The sequence below is a fragment of the Tachysurus vachellii genome, chromosome 21 (assembly GCF_030014155.1).
Source record: "Tachysurus vachellii isolate PV-2020 chromosome 21, HZAU_Pvac_v1, whole genome shotgun sequence".
NCBI lineage: Eukaryota > Metazoa > Chordata > Actinopteri > Siluriformes > Bagridae > Tachysurus > Tachysurus vachellii.
The window spans coordinates 8,499,204-8,516,453 of record NC_083480.1 but is presented as its reverse complement, the minus strand read 5'-3'; the positions used below and the strand labels follow the sequence as shown (position 1 = coordinate 8,516,453).

General features: G+C 38.1%; 2 protein-coding genes across 3 annotated transcripts; both read right to left on the bottom strand.

Moving 5' to 3' along the window:
* Positions 1 to 1,171: 1,171 nt before the first annotated feature.
* Positions 1,172 to 3,775, bottom strand: arl4ab (ADP-ribosylation factor-like 4ab). 2 transcript variants are annotated; one of them, XM_060897564.1, is made up of 3 exons: positions 3,578 to 3,775; positions 2,998 to 3,147; positions 1,172 to 2,854 (listed from the first exon to the last, which is right to left on the bottom strand). In XM_060897564.1, the coding sequence occupies exon 3, from the start codon at positions 2,753 to 2,755 to the stop codon at positions 2,150 to 2,152; it is 606 nt and encodes a 201-aa protein (XP_060753547.1). In that variant the 5' UTR covers positions 2,756 to 2,854; positions 2,998 to 3,147; positions 3,578 to 3,775; the 3' UTR covers positions 1,172 to 2,149. The 2 variants fall into 2 exon arrangements, with proteins under 2 accessions (XP_060753547.1, XP_060753546.1); XM_060897563.1 differs by lacking the exon at positions 2,998 to 3,147.
* A 1,409-nt stretch (positions 3,776 to 5,184) lies between these two features.
* Positions 5,185 to 16,077, bottom strand: scin (scinderin). The gene is made up of 16 exons (XM_060897238.1): positions 15,793 to 16,077; positions 14,163 to 14,317; positions 13,904 to 14,065; positions 12,985 to 13,134; positions 12,659 to 12,751; positions 12,419 to 12,551; positions 12,182 to 12,270; positions 11,637 to 11,852; positions 11,378 to 11,511; positions 11,139 to 11,229; positions 10,354 to 10,524; positions 10,080 to 10,257; positions 9,182 to 9,303; positions 6,885 to 6,962; positions 6,680 to 6,740; positions 5,185 to 5,768 (listed from the first exon to the last, which is right to left on the bottom strand). The coding sequence occupies exons 1-16, from the start codon at positions 15,983 to 15,985 to the stop codon at positions 5,623 to 5,625; spliced, it is 2,172 nt and encodes a 723-aa protein (XP_060753221.1). The 5' UTR covers positions 15,986 to 16,077; the 3' UTR covers positions 5,185 to 5,622.
* Positions 16,078 to 17,250: the final 1,173 nt, after the last annotated feature.

Below are 17,250 nucleotides of genomic sequence, written 5' to 3'. Positions count from 1 at the left end.
CATATTTCTTGAACCAAGCCACAATTAGCAGCCTGCTAATTCTATTCCCTATATCTCTTTAGCCTGTAGGCATAGCCACCGCACAGCTCCCCTTCTATCTCTTCTGTAACATTTCCCTCAAACAGGAACACTACACAGCACAAATAAGTCCAGCAAATGTCCTGTTTTGATGTGTCAGCTGCTGGACAGGCCCCTGTCCTCATGTTAGCACCTCATTGTTCACAGAGAAGCTAAGTGTTTCCTAAACAGAGTCATGCCAGGTCCTTTCCAAAGTCAACACACACCTCTGTGGGAATTTCAGCTAAAAACCAACCACTGGGAGCTTGAGTTTAAGTTAATGTTCAAATATCCACTGTTTAGAGCTCAAAACTTTCCTTGAACATAATTAGAAGATATTGCAAGAATTTCTGAACATGTTGCTAAGAACTAGCTTTTTTTTGCTATGTGTATTCAGGATACATTTTATTTAATTTATTCATTTATCTTTAATAACAACTTTATCTGGGTCACTATGAATTCAGATTATAATGCTGGGCACAAGGAAGGAATACGCTTGTTCACACATGGAGCACTTTAGCATTTTCTTGCATGTTTTTTGGAAGGTTGGCGGAAACTCATATAGGATAGATGTGAAACACACTAACTCAGCACAGAGAGTAACCTGAACTCAGGATCAAACCAGGGAGGTAGCAGTGCTACCCTCTGAGCCTCTCTGGGCCACTTTTGTGTCATCAGATATCTCTAAAGCACCATAATGTAATTAATATATGCAGAGACCTCATCGATTTGCTGTATGGTTGAGAATAGCCTTGAAATAGCCCACTTCCAGTAAAACAGCATTTCAAAACTGCTAATAGACAAGTGTGTGTGTGTGTGTGTGTGTTTGTGTGTGTTTTTGAGAAACAGCTGATACATTGTTGTGGTAGAGGCCAATGAAGGGAAAAGAGAAAAGTGTTACTCACATAGAGCAAAAGTGTTTTAAATTAGGCATGGTGCCATTTCTCCACACCACAGGCTAAAAGGTCAACGTCCACCGATTTCAGACCTTCAGATATCATTATCAGATTAGAAATCAGTAGATGATAAATTCCAGAAATATTAGTGGCTTACGATTAGCAATAAAAAACAGAGAAAGGCATGTAATATGCTATCAGGAATCAACATATTCAGGTTTCTTGATTGAATCTGTTGTTTTATTCAAGGCGTATTAACTTTTGACACATACAAAGCCCTCCATCACACACATACTGAGTGACAAAATGACACACCTGAACATGGAACAACTTAGGACTTATAAAACGCTTCATTTGAAGCAATGTCATAGGTTTTATACAAAATCTGATGTTCATAGCCTACAAAAGGGGTTTGCTAAAGTGCATTTAAATGTAGAGGGAAGCACACATGGTGTATTGAAATACAAATAACACCATCATTCCACTTCGATCGTAAAGACAGATAAACTTTAGGAACCCTGGGAGACGTCCTGCTACCAAATGCTGAACTTTAAAACAAAACACCTGATAGTGCAGGACTGCATGTGTGTTGGCTGGTGAAGCACCCACTTCTCTGACTTTATACTTAAATGTTTGTGTGTTTCCCATGTAGTGACGCATAAAGCTTATCCTGGTTCTCCGTACAACCCCACCTCTGTTGTGCAACAATGGTCCAATAAAAAAGGCTTGTGTTTATCACATAAACAGGAGTGAAATATCACCACTATGTGTACATTTGATAATTCAGAACACTCCACATGGGCTTTGGTAATTTATCTTTTCACTTCATAAGTTCACATGTGGACCACAGAATATTTAACACTGGAGGTCAAAGAACATCAAACAGCCTAGAGATCCATCTTCAATAGATAACATATTCTCCAGTGTTTAACTTCATAAAAAAATAAATCAATAAACAACATGTCCACTGAAATCATGTAAAAGGTCCTGTGATGTCATTGGGACAACTCCAGCCCACCCATCCATGACTAGGGTGACAAATCAATAGTGTACAGTGGTAAATCTTCAAACTGTATCCCTCCAGCTTCATCAATCAGGCTGATAAAACTCAACCAGTGAAATTAATGAATCCACCAGTGCACAGTGACAGGAGGCATGTAATCACAAGATGATTGAACCTGACTAAGCCCTCTCACTCATCTTTTCTTCTTTTGCTGCCTCATCATCTTCCTCCGCTTGCTGATCATGCCGTGCAGACGCTCCAGACCCTCCTGTAGGCCCTCTCCAATGATGGCACAAGCTGGCTGGAGATGCCAGGGTGTGTTGGAACCGAGTTCATTGAGCGCCAACAGCCTCTCCAGCTCACCCAGTGGTAGAGCACTACGCAGGTCCTGCTTATTGGCCAGCACAAGCACAGGAACGCCCTGGTTCTCCTGCAACCTTGTGATCTTGTGCAGCTCCGTTTTGGCCTCCTCCATGCGCTCAGCGTCCACAGAGTCCACCACAAACACGAGGCCATCGGCACAGCGTGTATACGAGCGCCACAGCGGCCGCAGCTTCTCCTGACCGCCTACATCCCAAAAGTGGAAGGCTGCCGTCCGGCCTTTTGTGCCCAGCACCAATTTGATCTTCTCTGTGTTGAAGCCTTTAGTTGGGACAGTGTTCACAAACTCGTTGAAGCGTAGCCTGTACAACACAGTTGTCTTGCCAGCACAATCCAGTCCAAGAATGACAATATGCAGGGCCTGGAACGATGGCAGTCCCGGGAAGATGGTGTGGGGCTCTGATAAGCCGTTGCCCATCTTGACAAAGGTGAACAGGGAGATCGAGCAGACCAGAAGCCACTATTGCTTTACTAAGCAGTCAGAAGGCTTCGTTCACTCCCTGGAGATCACAAGAACCTGAAACCAGATGAAAAGAGAGCTGATGCAATGAGGCCAGCAGTGCGAGTCCCTAACAAGCACACAGTTCATTGGTTTTCTGCTTTAGTAACTGGATCTAAAGTGGGCCTGGCTTTATCCCTTTTGTCATTCACAGTTTTTACCTTAGCTGGATGTCACTTCGTGTCAGGAAGGATGAATGTGGGATAAAATCAGCAGGAGCCCGAGACCCCATTTGCACATGTAGCAGCTCTGGAGAGCGCAGAGGTTTCATAGGCTAATGTTCTCTATGGCCAGCGTCTAATCCCTTACAACTGCAATAAAAATCGCCAATGAATAACAAGAACGCGCTGCTTTCCGCCCACTGCCTTTCTATTCCTTACACTTTTTTTCAGGATAAATGTAGTGCAGCTGGTTCCCAAAAAAAATGGAAATCCGTTAGTTCACTGGTCACTGATTAACTAAACGTAATGACGATAAATCGCGTATAATCTGCTTTACAACTAAGACGCTGTCGCCGGCCATCTGTGAGTGCGGTTGCTAAGGGAAACGCTGCCGTAAAATAAAAAGCGAATCAATGTGTAATTGTTGCCAACAAGTGACTCGGAATCAAATGAATCAGTCTGCTGCGGTGTGTTCATCATCATCATCATCATCATCATAATGATAATAAATGTCAGAATACATTTGCAGGTAGATTACAGACAGGTGTATATGAAGGCAGAATAGAACAGTGACACTCACCTCACTCAGTGTGTGGAAAGGATAATTCCGTCTGTTTCCACGGTGATGTATTTTCTTATTAAGACCGTTCGAGATAAGAAAACTACAACAAACACAGTGTCTCTATACAGCACCGCGGATCACTGACTCCCTGACTGATACAGCAACCCGCCTGCCAGTTTATTCGAGCCCTACTGCCTCGAATGACAACAGGCAGGAGCTCCTGATTGGTCCATTTCCATACAAATTCGGGGGTTTGGTGTATGATGATTGGTCAGAAGTCACGCTAATCTGTTATCCGGGACACGCCTACCGCCTTGCGCGCGCTTGCGGAGTTTAGGGAACTCTATAGTATGTTGAATTCATGAGCTCTGGGATTTGGTGCAGATATGAGTTCAAGGTACTATAGTAACAAGGCACTATAAATAACTAAATAACTGGAAAAAAAACGCGATAGCTAAAATTTAAATTGACATTAATATTGTTCAGGATAAAAAAAAAAAAAATAATAATAATATAATAATAATAAAAATACACATTTAATTTTGGATTTATTTTGGATTTAATTTAATTATAAATACACTTCATAAATTGAATTATTATTATTATTATTATTATTATTATTATTATTATTATTATTATTATTATTATTGAGATATTTTTAGGAAGTGCATTGAAGCTGTAGCCTTTGTCTAAATTTGGCCTATTTGTCTTGTAGTGTGCTCAAACATGTAAAACACATATATATTAATATAATATATAAATATTTCAGTTACAAAGAATCAGAATCAGAATCAGGTTTATTGGCCAAGTGTGTTCAAACAAGGAATTTGGTTCCAGCTGTTTGTGACTCTTAAAAGCACGGACATAAATAACACTATACTATACATTTTGCTTGGACTATACTTGGACTATTTAGCTTGGACTATACAAGACAAGACAAAAGTGATTGGTTCAGTGACTAAACGAAACTTGTAAAGAACTGGTCTTTGCTGAAAGTGAGAATTGATAAAAAGAGGTGGTGTCTTGTGATCCATCAACAATGATCACCCGACCATTAACACGTGTTTGGACTTAAAAAGCAGCAAATAACAAGAATCCAGTCTGTCTATAATGTGTTCTGTACAAATACACAGCCGTTGTTTTCTGTCTTTGGGAGTGAAATAGTGATAATCGGATATCAATGAGACTATTTCTCTTCTAAGGAGAAATAAAAAGTAGGACATGTGCTCGGTTTCTTGGTGCTTCTCTTTCTCGTGTGTGCCATCTAGCGGTCACTGGTGTCCATGTCACTTTCCCAGAAACTGTAGCTAGTATTACAACTGATATCATTTACATTTACAGCATTTAGCAGACGCCTTTATCCAGAGTGATTTACATTTTATTTAAATTTATACAACTGATGGTTAAGGGCCTTGCTCAGTGGCCAAACAGTGGCAGCTTGGTGGACCTGGGATTTGAACTCATAACCTTCAGATCAGTAATCCAACACCTTAACCATTAACCACTATCGATCTTGATTATATTTCTAAACTAACTAACTGACAGCCTACGCCTAAGGTTAATCACCAAGACGATTATTCATCACTGTGGAAGGTGTGGCTCAAAGAAAACGCAAAATGATCTGATCACTTTTAAATATTTTAATATATATTTTTTTGCAAATTATCAAGCAGTACCAAAAATACCATAAGTCAGACACAATAGGCAAAACAAAGAAGAATATTGCATGCAAGTTCAATAAAAAAGGATGCAAAACTTTTGTACCTTTGGAATGTATTTTTTATATAGTAACATGCGTGTACTTCACAATTAAATGGATTTAAAGTACTTCAAATTCAGAACCACTGGATTACGTTAAATTTCGTCTGAGTTTTGATAGTAATCACTATAAAGGTAAAAAAGCTGTACACCACTGCAGTGACAAGGAGATGTAACCGATGACGAGGCACTATTTTGAAATACAGGCACAAATGATATGTTAGTTTTAAGGCATAGCATGTCTTCACCTAGATGTGGCCACAGTCATTCAGTCTTCCTGAGTTGAAAAACAACATGCTGTGTCTTCATTTTGTGCCCCCAGTCTGCCACTTGGAGGAGTCCCATGCCAGGAACCATCCGGTGAAGGTAGGAGGCTCATGGCCCTGTTTCACTGTCACAACCGGTGTCCCCTTATCCCGACCTGATGGGTCTGTCTCAATATACGCTTTGGCTGTAAAGGAATGTTACAGTAAATCATCAGTCAGTGAGAGATCTTTCACCTTTACACCTCTGGAGGTCTGTGCTTCCTGGACTGTATGATGCAGTTTGCACATACTTCAGTGATAGACGCCTACCTTGACTTTGGTGTGTGATTGTGTATTGCAGTGTTGTCAGATATGTAAATTTCTGTTTAACCCTGTAAGACATTAGCGTACTGTTGTTGTGTTTACATGTGCTGTTTATTATTTGAAAGTTTTTGGATTGTTGCATGGCTGTTCCATTGTGTCGGACTTATCCAGGTCTATATCATAATGGCCAATATCCATAAACATTTTCATAATCTATATTTTCTAATAAACAAAAAAGATTTATCAGAGAAAACATAAAAGAAAACATCCTTTTCTCCAGAGTTTACCTATTAAGTACGTATTCCATCAAATGTATGTCTTTAAATCAATCGGCATATTAATTAAAAATTAAGTATATATGTGATGTTTGATTCAATATTACATCTAAGCAACCAGACAAACTAAACCAAATATTATTATAAGAATTAAAACTGTAGCATTACTATAATGACACTAAACCTGACTCAAATAAAATTAAATCACTCTGTTAAAATACATACCCAAAAAATCTGATTGTGAATGTATGGTAATGTAACTTAATGTAAGGCCCAGCGCTTCTTCCATTATTTTTTATCACACTGAACATGACACGCACTACACTTTTACAACAGTCCAAAATGATGCTGGCAGTGATTTCATCTGTAATGTATTTTAATGCCATTATGTGTACATGTGAGCGGTATTAGTGCTCCATCCTGACACACATAATTGTGTTAAATGGCACTGATATGTTATCAAGCTTAATGTGCTGGATTTTATTGCAGGGAAATACATTTGTGTAAGAGCTGCTCACCTGACTTTACTGATTCTTTCCTTTCCACTTCATTGGCATCAGCTCCAATCCAGATAAACACCTGTTAAACACAATGTGAGTGCCTGACAGTCCAATAATTTATTCAGATCACAGATGAATATGGAGAGTGGTAAAGATTTTTTTTTTAATATGATCATATTCACCTGTCAGAATGTAAAACACATAAATAAGTTAATCATTTTACCTGATCCCAGACATCCAGCAGCATTACATCATCCTCTGCCAGGTCATCCTGGGTGAACTCACCAGGCACTTCTTCAATCTGAGTATGAACCATAAGAGGATGATTTATTTACAGTTATTATGCTATAAAACATGACTAAGTTGTTATTATGCCAGTATTTTTTTCTAAAATGAAAAAAGTCAGCATGTAGTATTTAGAAATTGGATAATTATTAGAACTCTATGATACATATATACACATTGATGTATTTTTATTATTATTTTTTTTATAATTTCTATTTATCGTATACTGTTTTTTTTTATTCAGCAATATTTCTTATGTATAGATTTTACTTTTGATACTACTCCTCTTACTTTCTCTTGCTGCTGTGTTGAATTTCCCCTAAGGGGGACTAATTAATGTACATCTCATCATTGTTTGCTTAATGTGATTATTCAAAAGGATGTATTTTGTCTGGCTTGTTAAAAAATCATGAACAGCCTTTGGCAGACATTCTTATTCAGAGCAACTTACATTTATCTATCTATCTATCTATCTATCTATCTATCTATCTATCTATATATATATATATATATATATATATATATATATATATATATATATATATATATATATATATATTAATTGAAATTAATTGAAATTAATTGAAATCCCATTATTCCGTTCCAGCTCGCAAAATTCCACTCCAGTTGTTTTGTTTATGTGTTTTGAATATGAAAAATGTACAGTACCTGTATATATAAATGACAAATATTGTATAAAAACATACAGTAATAAAAGTAAATAAATAAACTGGTTTTACTTTACGGAAGATGCGCATGGAGGTTGAGGGAGGAGTAAACAGGCGGAGGAGTTAGGAGGAATTACTCTTTCACTTTTGTTCACTTACTCGCTATTGTACACTCTTAATGCTACTTTACACTTAAATGGAACTTCACTAAAATTAACGAACTTAAATCAAGCATTGTGTTAGTTCTGGCAGGCCACGTTGTCAAGTGTGCATCAGCTGTTAATCAGCTGTCCACGACGCCACCAATCCGGTTACGACATCCATATTACCCGAACATTTAAATTCCCATTCATAGAGCCACTCTAGTGCTTCGCTGCTGCCGTGATCTAAACTCCCTCCTCCAACCCCGACTCCACCATGCCGGAACCTGTGTTCGTTGTACCAGTTTACGTCATACATAAATCTCCACATATTTTCCTCTCTCCAACTCTCTCTCTAATTATTCAATTATTTATTTATCCATTCATTCATTTATTACTTTCCAAAAACGCGTAAGCAAGCATATCTAATACTATGCATGATTAGTGGTTCTGTTATACGGGGGTCTAGTCGCTGCTCTCCCCGCTCTGTCCACGCATGCGCACGGACGGCGCGTGGATTTTTGCCCAGAACAGAACCATACCACCAACACTAACTGTATGCATATCATCTAATAAATTCTCATTTGACAAAGTGGTCCTGACTGAACTGAAATTCTCTTAACTTAACTGAACTTAATTGCTACAATTTCTGTTTTCTTTACATTAAGTTTGCTTAATTTTCTTCATCGCTTTTCTCTTCACTTGTTTTTGCCTTTTTTGTCACTCTTTCCTCACTAACATCTGCCGGTCGTTTTAATGAAAACCTGTCCGGTCGGCATATCGGATGCGGTGTAGTCGCACAAGTTAAACTTTTTAACGGATCCAACGCTCAAAACGGATCCGAAAATTACGGATCCGCAGATGGTCGGCACCTCACGCAGCGCCTTTGCGACTCTCCATAGGAAATGAATGACTTCCTGTTTATTGGCCGTCGTTTGTCGTGTGCAGTGTGAAGGCGGCTTTAACGCGGGAAGCTGAGGCGGGGGAAAAAGAGCACACGTGGTTGTTGGGGATCTTTGTTTTTTCAGCGGCGGCAGCTCGGATGCTCATATCTCAAAAATTTGCTCGTATCTCAAAAAATTCGTATGTCAAAGCACTCGTACCTCGAGGTACCACTGAATATATATTTACATTTTTTTAACACAATTAAGCAGTTTAGGATTCAGGTCCTCATTCATGGATTCATGGATTTATTCAAAGTAAGAAAGATATGAAAAGATCACAAAACGCAGGAACCAAAAATTGCTGAATTGCAGAAAGGACAGAATACACTCAGAAATTACATCTGATGCAAATATTTTGTCTAGCCAAACATGTACACCATGATACACAAGATAAGCTATAATTTAAAAGTTCCTCATTTCATATAGAGCAAAAAAAGCAAACAAAACTATACAGAGTTAATTTCTTATAGGCTCAATACTCACAATAAATCTTCCTGTTTTGTTAGAGCAGGCAAACAAGCGAGGAGGCCGTACAATGCTTTTGCTCTCCAGCCTCGCTGATGTCTGATACTTGGTTTGTCCACCCAGAGATTTCCAGAATGCATCTTAAAAATAATAATAATAAAAGAACAATTAGGAATGCCATTTTTTCAACCTGAAAATGTTGAAGACTGGGTTAATAGTAAAAACAGCTAGAAAAAAGCATGAGTAAAATTTTACCCCATTAATTTATTATGAGAAGACCTGGACAAGGGGTTAGCATAGTTAGAATCCTGATCAGATTTTGTTAAAGGCTGTAGATAACAAATTGCTCAGTCAGTAATGATTCATTAGGTATTCTTGACCCTAATGTTAAGATGCCCTTCTAGCAGAAACTGTCAAAGTGCTCAATCAATTGATTTAATATAAACCCTGAAAATTCAAATTTTAATAAAGCCAGAATTCGGGCTTGTATGATTAAATCTAAGAGACAAGTTAGATCATGTTATCACTTCTATTAAAGCAACTATAAATAGTCAAATAGTCCTCACCATGTTTCACATTTCACCAAGAACCAGAACTCTATTCTGTGACCCGGAACTCTGACCAGTACAAAATGCTGACATTGGAGACTCCTTTTAAAAAAATGCTAAATAAATGTCACCTTAAAGCAAACCATGGTGTATGGCATACAAAGTCACTATTATTAGTAGTAAGTTATTATTACTAAATAATTACATATTAGAATAAACACTTTCATATAAACCTTTAACCAGGAACTATAGTCAAGGCTGTGCTGTTATAAAAATTTAATCAACACCTTTTGACCAATAAATATGGAACATTCAACAGTGCTGTGGTATACGTAAGTGTGCCTACACGTCAAGAGCTCTTACTGTACCTGGCTCCTTTCCTTCTGTAATGCGTTGGGGTTTACACTGCAGTAGCGTACTCATGTAATCCGCTCCACGTGTCTCTTCTTCACTCGCCCCCTTGCCTACCCAGAGATACGCATTCCCATTAGGCACCTTCAATAGGTAGGCATCATTGGAGTTCAAACTAGCTGCTATGGCATCAACCTGTCAGAAAACATACATGAAAATGCATCTCTAGTTAATAATATTTTTAATAAAATGTTTTATACCAGGCGCTTGTGTACCTGTGCTGGACCTCACCTCAGATATCCGGGTGATAGTACCCAGGTTTCTGCGCACTTGAAATAGCCGGGTCAGGGGTGGAGGCTTCTGTCCTTCTTTCCTGGATGTTCCATTTTTATACACAACCAGTGGATTGGCTTTGAACAGACTCTGCAAATGTGCTGGCTCTTTCCCTTGGGTCACCCGAACCTACACATGATGCACAGGATAAAATATGACTACAAGATGGCAGTGTTTTTCCTGAATAAATTATGTGGGCTACATTTGGGTCTTTTCTAACATTTTTATTAGAAGAATTTTGGCCTTCACAATGGACAGTATTAATGGTTGAGTCACGTCTGCTACATTTACAGTGACTAGCATAAGTAGTAAATCAGTAAATAAGTAAATCTATCTTTACAAACATATTAATAAGTAAATAAATGTAGAAGCTGAATAAATATTTACCCCCATTGCCATGAAACACCTGAACTAGCTCTGGAGTGCTGTGTACTTACACTGTCGCAAGACCAAAAGGCTACCAGCTAAAACTTATGGGACTAATCAGCCGCTACTAACTACAAAATGCAGACATGTTTAAGGGTAATGAATAGTTACTCAACACACTGCATTTTCACTAACTTTTAAATCATTGTAAAATCATTACTATAAACCAGCTTCAGCTTTATCAGACGCACCGAGCTCATTAGACATTGTAGTATGCCCTGTGTATAGGTGTTGCTACCTTATTACCACAATAGAGTATTAAATAAAATATACTTCTTTTTTCTTTTTTTCTTTTTAAAGTGTGTCCATCTAGTCACCTGGACTGCATTTCCTCCCAGCGACTTGTCCAGTTCCACAGTGAGAAAGGCTGAAGCCGTCAGCTCATCTATTGTACTGCTGGATCCCTGCCTTTAAAGAGAGAACAGAACAGCTATACTTCTAATAATAATAAATAATAATAATACTTCTAATCTAATAAATACACTACAGGTAATCTAAGAGTCACTAAATTGGTAAATTTAGTCCTAGACAAATACTGAAAAAGTGTAACTCATACCAGGTGTAGATGATTTGTCCTCTAGAGTAGGTATATAAAATGATATAACAGTCTCCCCCATAGAACTGTCCATATGTCTCTGGATCTATGGGGACTTTGCTCTGTTCTTTATTCCCAGTTTCCACCCTCCAAATCTAAAAAATAAAGCAATTATAAAACAAACTATTAATGAACTATAAATGACTATAAATAAAGTAACCTCAAACTCTCTGAACAGCCCTGGGATTAATGGAACAATGACTGCATCCATGTTGCTCACTTGTGTTTCTCCAGAGCCATTATCCACCATGTTGTACTGGGCTGCCATTTGCTGAGATTCATGAAGTTTAGAAGCATCAAAGTCCACCTGTTGAATTCTAGCAATCCGCTCAGTGACATAGACCTGGCCCAGTCCTTCGCTCTGGTCTTTCTCTTTCCAGTCCATAAAGAACTGCTTGAAGATGGGAGTTTCTCCTCCTTCTGGAAGCACCTGGATCTGTGTTTGGGAAAATAGGGCTTTAATTATTTGACCATTCTTTTTTCAAAGACATAGTGATAATGACTCAATGAAGCTTGATGCATTTAATTAAGTTGTAAAAATAATCAAGTATAACAGTGGCATCTTAGGAAAACCTTTTACATGGTCTGATTTTGTATTTTGATCGACAAACATGACTTGGCAACTCAAAGTAAATATAATTATGAAAAATCAAGGTTCCGATACAGTCTCTTAACTGTTAAATGTATGTGGGGAAAAACACATTTCAATGTGTCAAGGGATTTCCTAGACGTCACATAATGTATTATTATCATAGGGATGTGAACCTGTGTGTTTGCAGGATAACCCATCTGTTTGATGAAGCCCTCAGCTGTCTTCATAGCCTCTTTACGCTCACTAGGGTTTGCGTTGCGGCCTAGGACAGATAGAAAGTGTCTTGTATGATACAGTATGAGATGAAGAAGAAAACAAAATGTAAAAATTCTTAGGCTGGGTTTTTTTATCAGCTATTTTCATTCATTCTGAATCTACATAAGTACATAATAAGATGCTAAAGTACACACCCTTCCACACAAAGATCATCCTGCTTTTCCCATGATCCAGAATGAAGCACTCATCAGTCAACAGGTGAGTGTGAGAGAAAGGATTCTCTTCTGAAACAAGTGTCACTTGCATTTTTCCACTGGCATCAGATACCTAATTAACAACATCAATCTTAACCTTGTAATTCAATGTTAAAGATGCATGTATGGATTTGTATTTGTTTATTTTGCTGTGTTGTGGTGCAACTTGCACTGTCTCACCATGTAAAGCTTTGCCATTTTTCTGTTAGATACATCAGCTGCAATGTCATCATTATCATCACCATCTGCAAGCTCTGGCTTTTCCCCAAGAACCTGTGAAATGAAAAGTATTAAGAATACAGCAAGATGTGTACATTTAACCAAGGGATATAACCAATGGCTGGTGCAGGTTTAACACTAACATCACAATTTATCTCACAAACAGTGCCTCCTTCCTGTTGTTTTACAGAAGAGCTTTTCCTGTTACTTCTAATAATCTGCATGGCATGCACAAACAAAGCTATTATTTCTATAGTTTTCATTTAGGATTAAATGCTTAACATTACCTGAGTCAGCCCCTTAGGTTCACTTCCCTCTTCTACAACTACAACCTGAGCTCTGCCATTGCGTTCATTATCACGGATGCCTGCAGCAACCTGGGCTGCCTTCAGCCGCTCAAACTTGTTGCACATCGAGCCACACCATTGATAGATAGTCTGGAGAGAGTGAGCATGAAAGACAAAGAAACAGAGTAAGCGATCAGATTACGATTGTTCAAACATTCACTGCAATTTAACCTGTTTGTCTTCATCTTCATGTTTGAAACAAGGATACATGTATATTTTAATTACTGTCAACTACTACTGATTGTTTTTTTACTGCACAGTACACACATGCAAGGAACTTATTGCATTTGGAATAGGCTCAGAGGGAAAGAAAAATTCTTAATATTTAGGTGGTTATTTTAAATTAGTGGCATCATAATAATACAACATAAAGCACCAGGTTTCTTATTCACTCAACACTGTTTGAATAATAATTGAAGCTGGTCAGTATACTGAAAAGCAATATATTCAGCATATTGACCAGCGTCAACTATCATTCAGATAGCTCTTTTGTAATAAAATCAGAAAAGCACACCAATAACACTATATATTTCTACACTGTATATTTGTCTTGCCAAAAAAGACACCTTGTTTAAGCAAAAATAAACACCTCATGTCACTGCTAATCCTGCCCTGTATCTTTAGATCTCTGAGTTTTTTGACAATAACCATGGAATTCCCTCCCACTGTACATAAACAGCACAAGTGGTGTTCAGGAGATCCTGTTTCATCAAACATGTGTACTGTGTAGAGTGTACTGAAGTGTAACTAGAAACGACATACTGTTTGCCTTCTCTAGAATGAAGTGATGGTATTAGCAAATGTTTAAAGCAGAAATGCAACAACATTGAAAGAAATGGATCATTTTGTGGGCCCTTACTGCACCCAGGTCCACTATGAAACAGTCGCCCTTGTTGAAGCTGGCCCAGTCCATAGGCACCTCGGTAGCCCTGACCACACGCCGGCCCTTGATGTGAAAGAGCCGTTTGGCACTGATGTCATTAGTGATCACATGCTGGAAGCCTGATGCCACGCCTCCTGCCTGAAGTCATAAAGAAACAATGATTTTATCTATCCTACTTAATGTACTACTTTTTAACTCCATGTGTCATTTGATGCAACTGTGTGGGAAAACATACTTTGTATGTGATCCCTCCTTTAAAGTAGCTGGTGAAAGCAGTGGATTCGCAGCCCTGGAGTTCACGGTACTGAACTGGCTTTCCCCCAAGATAATCATCCAGCTGTATGGTAAATATGGCTGCAGCTGTACTTTCATCCTGAGTGCACTCCTTACCTGGATAGATAGAACAATAAACACAAGGATAGAAAGACATTACATTTGAAGACAGTTTTCATTATTACATTGCTGTGCATTGGGATGGGGGTAATAAAGTCTGCAAATTTATTTACAAATTAAAGGTTGTGACTTCATAAATATTCATATATTACACTATATTTGGATGTCATAATATTTAAAATGTTCAATCATGAATATTACATGAATCAGCATCAGTTTGGTTTGTGACTGAGAAATGTGTCTGTTTTAACACCTTTGCAAAGCTGTTAGAACTCACTGTGCTACCACTTTTTATGCTTTGTCAACAGCTTTGCTGCTGAACTACATGATGCACAGGAAGTACTGTAATGCACTTCTGCTTTATATGATTTCTCCATAAAAGGCCTTGAATGCATTTCTCTCCATTATGCTGTGAGCTGCATTAGATTTAATCATTTCCTAGTAAGAAGATGTGATAGACAGAAAATCAATTAAGAGTCCATTTACATCCTTAGTGGTCAGTGATGCTTAATGGTGTGGGTTTGAAAAAAGTTTAGAGTAGAGACATGGCAGCAAATATCAGTAGTGTTAACTTTATGAGCAAGGTGGTGAAGATGAAGATAATAGCTTAAAACACATCTGATTGTAATTGTTTACAAATTTTAACATATCTCAGATGTCATTTTGAAAGTTTTCAGTGACAGTAAGTCAATAGGAGGTGAAAATTGGTTTGACTTATACAAAACCAGTGTGCAGTCTTACTTCCTCAGAAACCAATGAGCCATACATCCTTGGTTGTGCTGTTCACTGATACAGTCATTTCATCAGAATACAGTATGTTCTAGTATAAATTAATGCATCAGCCTAGCAGTCAGTGGAGATGTACAGATCATACAGTTCATTTGTAGATGAGAAAGATGGCATTTCTGTAAGCTGTCTTTGTACATAAATTATTCATTTTGCTTTGAGTACCAGTTCAAACAGTGTGCAAAACCATGTCATATATTTTCAGTGGCATGCATTTCAATTTCTATTATTAAGAAGCATACACACACACGCATACACACACACACGCATACACACACACAAACACTCACACACACACACACACACACATGCATGCATGCATGCAGCGTTTCTGCAACTCTTCTACCATTAGCTTTCTACTGTTAGATTTATTGCCTGTTTTATTAAGAGATTAATCATGCAGTTGAGAAACAAATGAACTTGATATACTTCCCACTATCCAGATTATATTAAGCATTACTTCCCCCAGTGACCACAATAGGATTATTAACAGGCACAGGCAGGCACAGGGAAATGTCACCTACATTTTAATAGATCATGTTATTCCAATTTGTATAGCCTGAATTGCCCTTTATAAAATCCTTACAGCATAAGAAAACTGTTCTTATTTCAAAGTGCAATAAGATAACAAGTCAATTTCATGTCAGACAATAAATTACATGAGCTATAGACATTCTTTTACTCACCTAACCAGAAGTGAAGATCATAGACGGAGACGTTCTTCTGTTTGACTGTGCGAAGGACTAAGTAGGCATCACCTACATAGAAGCTTCCATGCAGGCTTTCTGGTACTGGAGCCAGCTCCATATTCTCAATCCTCCAGATCTGTAGGCCTGCTTTCTTACCTGCTTTTTCAAACTCCTTGTGGTAAACAGCCATGTCTAAGTGCAGGGAGTAGTCTAGGTGTATGAAGCTGAGAGTGCGGTGTGAGACACTGCTGCCTGTCAGGACTGAGTCAGTAGTAGCACTATTCTAGAGAGCTCAGAGAGCAAGTGGGTGTGTTCAGCAAATTTCCAACCCAAAGTAGACAGATGTATGCAGAAACAGAGGACAGTGTCAGAGAAAGAAAGAGACAGAGAGCAACAGATTTGACACCACATTTCCATGGAAGGAGAAATCCAATTAAAGGCTATATGGTTTTATTTATCTGGTCTTCAGTTAAACATAACTTTAAGAGTAGATAGATAGAATGATAGGTAGATAGATAGATAGACAGACAGACAGACAGACAGACAGACAGACAAACAGGCAGACAGATTCTTTAGTCTTCTTTTAGAGAGCAATGTGTTCAGATTTTGTTTAAAAAAGTACAAAAGCTAATAAACTGGGTTATTACCCTAACTGCTGTAATTTATTTATATGAATTGATGCATACAAATTAAGAAGCTTAATACAACACAAGCATGTGTTCAACAATGAAAGAAGTAAAAGACAACACAATATAATACAAAAATTGAACTGGTGTGAAGTTGAACATATATGTGATGCAACATGACTGTAAGTCATGATAGTGTACATAAATACACCACTGTAAAAACAGAACCCTCTAAGCTGTTTGTGTTTGAGGCAGGTCACTGAAGCAGGTTTGTTTTCCTAAAGCACACAGCAGAACAAAATGCAGTTTAAAAGTCCTGTCACTGCAAAATGTCAAAAGTTTTTAAAAACCTGTAACACAAATCAAATTTAACACAAGCTGTGAATAAGGCGTATGAATCAGAAAAAAAGTGTTAACTCTGTAAATAGAAGAAGAAGGGTGAAATATGGAAATATGGCAGTCAAATTCTTGTACAGTCAAGCAATTCATAAACGTCTCTAAGGATCTGAGTTTTCAAACAAAGTCCTTCTATTATGCTTGCATGCTGTCTGTATTCCAAAACAGTGCACACCACTACATGCCAGGGTTCCAGCCCTCAGGGCTTCTGGAACATCTCCGCTACCACACCTAAATGAGTCAGGTACGTCGAGAAGGGATGAGAACTGAAAACATTGCTTGTGTGTGGTGAGAAACTGACAAGTTTTGAAAACTGGTTTACGCTGTGCTCTGTACTCATCCCTCAGAAACACAGAGCTTGAACATCTCTGTAATCCTGCTGTCGCTGCTTACGAGTCACTTTAGCTTCATTGCCCAAGTCAGAGATTAACAG